This window comes from Nanorana parkeri, unplaced genomic scaffold (assembly GCF_000935625.1).
Source record: "Nanorana parkeri isolate BGI_ZX_2015 unplaced genomic scaffold, ASM93562v1 scaffold2731, whole genome shotgun sequence".
Taxonomy (NCBI): domain Eukaryota; kingdom Metazoa; phylum Chordata; class Amphibia; order Anura; family Dicroglossidae; genus Nanorana; species Nanorana parkeri.
The window spans coordinates 28,999-30,511 of NW_017308999.1; the positions used below are offsets into that span (position 1 = coordinate 28,999).

Here is a 1,513-nt window from a genome sequence, read left to right on the forward strand (position 1 = left end):
GCGGCTCCGGAATGGAGGTGAGTATTGAAGCAAAAGCTATAAATAAGACGGATACAAACCCATTATATTATAGTTCCCCCGTAAACTGACATGTGACTTATTCTCTGCTCCAGCCTCGCGCCGTCTACTGCAAAGATGTCCTGGACATCGAACAGTTTTCCACTGTGAAGGGGGTGAACTTGGACCAAACAGATGATGACTTCTACGGCAAGTTCTCTACGGGCTCAGTGTCCATCCCCTGGCAAAATGAGGTGAGAAGACCGTCAAGGAAAATATCTGTACAAAGGAGGATGGGAGAATTCCAGGAGCAGCTCATAACTACCAATCAGATCTTTTATTTCATGCCATAAGCTCCACCAGGGAAGTGTGATTGGATGTTATACGTACACAGCTCCACCATCCGGCACAATTGGTGGCCTGTTAGTGGTGGCAGAGTGCAGCGGTCACCAACTGGTGGTCCCGGAGAAAATGTTGGTGGTCCCCAGGCCCTCCACCAGCACTGCCACTCCTGCAGGCACACCCGCGCCTATGTATGTATGTATACTGTATATAGATATATACTCATATTCTTTGTTTCCTCATATACAAATATATTCTCGTGTGTGTGTGTATGTTTATATATATAGATACACACACACACACACACACACACACACACACACACACACACGCACACATAAGAGAATATATTTATATACAAGTGAAAATGGAATAATTAGAATATGGTGCAAAGTTCATTTATTTCACTAATGCAACTTATGCGGTGAAACTAATATATGAGAGAGACTCATTACATGCAAAGCGAGATAACTCAAGCCGTGATTTGTCATCATTGTGATGATTATGGCTTACAGCTCATGGAAACCCCAAGAACCCCAAATCCACAACCTCAAAAAAGTAGATTATTACATGCAATCAATAAAACACGGATTGTACATAGAACAATATCGGACCTCTGAGAAGTACAAGCATGCATATGTACTCAGTACTTGGTTTGGGCCCCTTTTGCTGCACTTACTGCAATTACTTTTGCACGATATTCTAATTATTCGAGTTTCACCTGTATAAGGAAACAAAGAATATATCTATATTTTAAAAAAATTCATATTAGTGGTCCGCAGGATTTAAAATGATGAATTTAGTGGTCGGACCATGAGGTCGGAAAGGTTGGCGACCGCTGGCATAGTGCATCTACACAGAGGCTTTTGTACCCAGAGTAGTCAGTCCCGGCGCTACCGCAAGGCAAGTCAGGCGACCGCCTGAGGGCGCTGCAGGGTGAGGGCGGAAAAAACAGGGCATTGTGAGAAGTACTTGTCAAAATGCCCCGATGCTTGCTCTATGTTTTTTTTTTCACTTACCTTCGGTGCGGGAGAGCAGCGGCGAGTCAGCGCTGGTCCGGTGGGAGGAGCTCAGGCGGGGTCCTAATTTAGCTGGCCGGCGACTGCCAGAAGATCCCGACACGCGCGGCACCTCAGGCAGTCGTCGGCCAGCTAAATTAGGACCCCACCTGGAG

At 45.7% G+C, this 1,513-nt stretch overlaps 1 protein-coding gene across 1 annotated transcript in view; it reads left to right on the top strand.

Moving 5' to 3' along the window:
* The window catches only part of GRK5 (G protein-coupled receptor kinase 5), a 28,841-nt gene that overhangs the window by 24,694 nt on the left and 2,634 nt on the right, over nt 1–1,513 (top strand). The window contains exon 15 of the mRNA XM_018574087.1: nt 114–251. Coding sequence (XP_018429589.1) covers nt 114–251 — 138 coding nt within the window. The remainder of the gene's footprint in view (nt 1–113; nt 252–1,513) is intronic.